This window comes from Nanorana parkeri, unplaced genomic scaffold (genome assembly GCF_000935625.1).
Source record: "Nanorana parkeri isolate BGI_ZX_2015 unplaced genomic scaffold, ASM93562v1 scaffold2811, whole genome shotgun sequence".
Lineage (NCBI taxonomy): Eukaryota > Metazoa > Chordata > Amphibia > Anura > Dicroglossidae > Nanorana > Nanorana parkeri.
The window spans coordinates 89713-91691 of NW_017309079.1; the positions used below are offsets into that span (position 1 = coordinate 89713).

Here is a 1979-nt window from a genome sequence, read left to right on the forward strand (position 1 = left end):
GGTGTCACCCGGAGCGGAGACTCGGGTGACACCCCGCCGTGACGCCATCGCGCATCGACGCGGCCATCTGCCGGCAGAGAGAGGAGGGGACGGGATGAGGTATGCCGCCGGGTCCCCTCCTCTCTCCTGACACTGTCAGTCATTTTGGTGTCACCCCCTCCAATGGCCGCACCCCCCTTGCGACGCCGACTGGGTGCTAAAAAAGAAAAGTTATACTCGCCCGATCATCCGAGCCGGCTTGTTCTTAGGCCGCTCCCTAAAGCCTCTCTCCCCTCTCCACTGCAGCGGTCTAAGAATCCTTGTGTCATCATGTTCTATACAGTGTGTAGGATGTGAGGACGCTGAGGAACGCGGAGGAGGAGACACGGCCCAGCAACCTGAGGAGCCGGCGTTCTATCATTCTATCCGACCCGTGACTTTATCGGACATTACGTGGGGTGCTCCATGCTTCGTGCGCGGCCGTATCCCGGGGCAGCTCCCGGGAAGGACAGGTGCTGCGTGTGATTAGTACGCGGCCGTACGCCGTCCTTCTCTATGGGACTACGCAGCCCTGCGCTTACCCGCCCTGCACGTCCGTGCAGGTGAGCGTACTCGTACACTGACAGGATGGATTCTGTCTGCGTCCGAGCTGGGACACCCGCACCCGTACGGGGACCTGCACTTGGGGTGAGCGTAGGGCGGCGTACGGCCACGTACTCCCATAGAGAAGGACGGAGTACGGCCGCGTACTAATCACACGCAGCGCCTGTCCTTCCCGGGAGCTGCCCCCGGATACGGCCGTGCACGCAGCACCGAGCTGTACCTGCCACCGATTCCATTGTGAATGAGGCCTACAGTTTTTACTTCGACTTTTGACACTTTGTATTATTCTGTTACACACCGCGATGCTCCGTGCTTCGCTCTCTGTGCACGTGATGTCAGAACAGGTTTGTTTGTAAGCAAAACCTCATGTGATCCCCCAGGATTGGCTGTCACATTGATCACATGACTGGGAAATCGCACTGATTGGCTGCCAATGACTGTGCGCGCTCCCAGTTAGATGTATTATGGGACTCCTGACTGAGAATGGTAATTTGCAGTCTGTGGGTATTTGGGGGTTAAACTCGGCTGGTAAAATTTGCTTTACATCTGTCTTTATACTGAGCTGCCACACAACAGCTGAAAGTTGAAATGGGACTGCCAGCCTTGTAGGTCGATGAAGAGGATGGGTGGTAGTAGAGCTAGAGAGAGCCCAGGGTGGGTATCACCAGTGATGTCCCACAGCCCAGAGAGGAGGCGGGGCAGTGACACAGTGGGCTCTGTGATGCTCTATGATGTCAGCCATATTGTATAGCGGGCGTGAGGGAACCTTTTAAATAAAGTGGATGTTTGTGTCATGGATTGTCTCATCACCCCAATGACCCCGGGCCCCGGGGTAAATCTCTGGCCCCTGGAGAAGACGCGGAGAAGACGCGGAGAAGACGGCCACCCCCAGACCCCGGCCCTCACCTCATCGAAGTCGGCGATGATCTCATTGAGGAGCCGCAGACACTCCACCCCCTCGTTGTTGGCTTCCAGCTCCACGTAGAACTCGGAGAAGTTGCTAATGGAGGCGAACATGACCGCGACGCACTCACACGACTGGTAATAGAGCTCGTCGTTGCGCCTCTCCCGCGCCAGGAAGTGGGCGGCCACGTCCTTGGGAAGAATATTGTGGAGGAGGCGGCGGTTGTAGGCCTGGAGCTCCTCCATCTCCTCCTTCTCCTCCGTGGCCTGTAAGAAGAATGGCAGAAGGCGGTGAGAGGAGAAGAACGAGGACATACAGATGCCACATACAGTCCATGGAATACAAGTCATAGAAACACGCCGGGAAAACGACTTCATAATCCTGAATGAAAGTAACTAATACCAAGCAAATAAAACTCTACAAAGTATAAAAAGGAGATACTCTCATCATGATATATATACACTGAGTGGCCAGATTATTATGACGCACACCC

The 1979-nt window shown here is 55.6% G+C and overlaps 1 protein-coding gene across 1 annotated transcript in view; it reads right to left on the bottom strand.

Annotated features, from left to right (window-relative positions):
• Nucleotides 1–1979, bottom strand: part of ADCY5 (adenylate cyclase 5) — a gene marked incomplete at its 5' end in the record, with an annotated part of 18438 nt that overhangs the window by 6231 nt on the left and 10228 nt on the right. The window contains one exon of the mRNA XM_018574208.1: nt 1489–1752. Within this exon, the coding sequence (XP_018429710.1) occupies nt 1489–1752 (264 nt within the window). The remainder of the gene's footprint in view (nt 1–1488; nt 1753–1979) is intronic.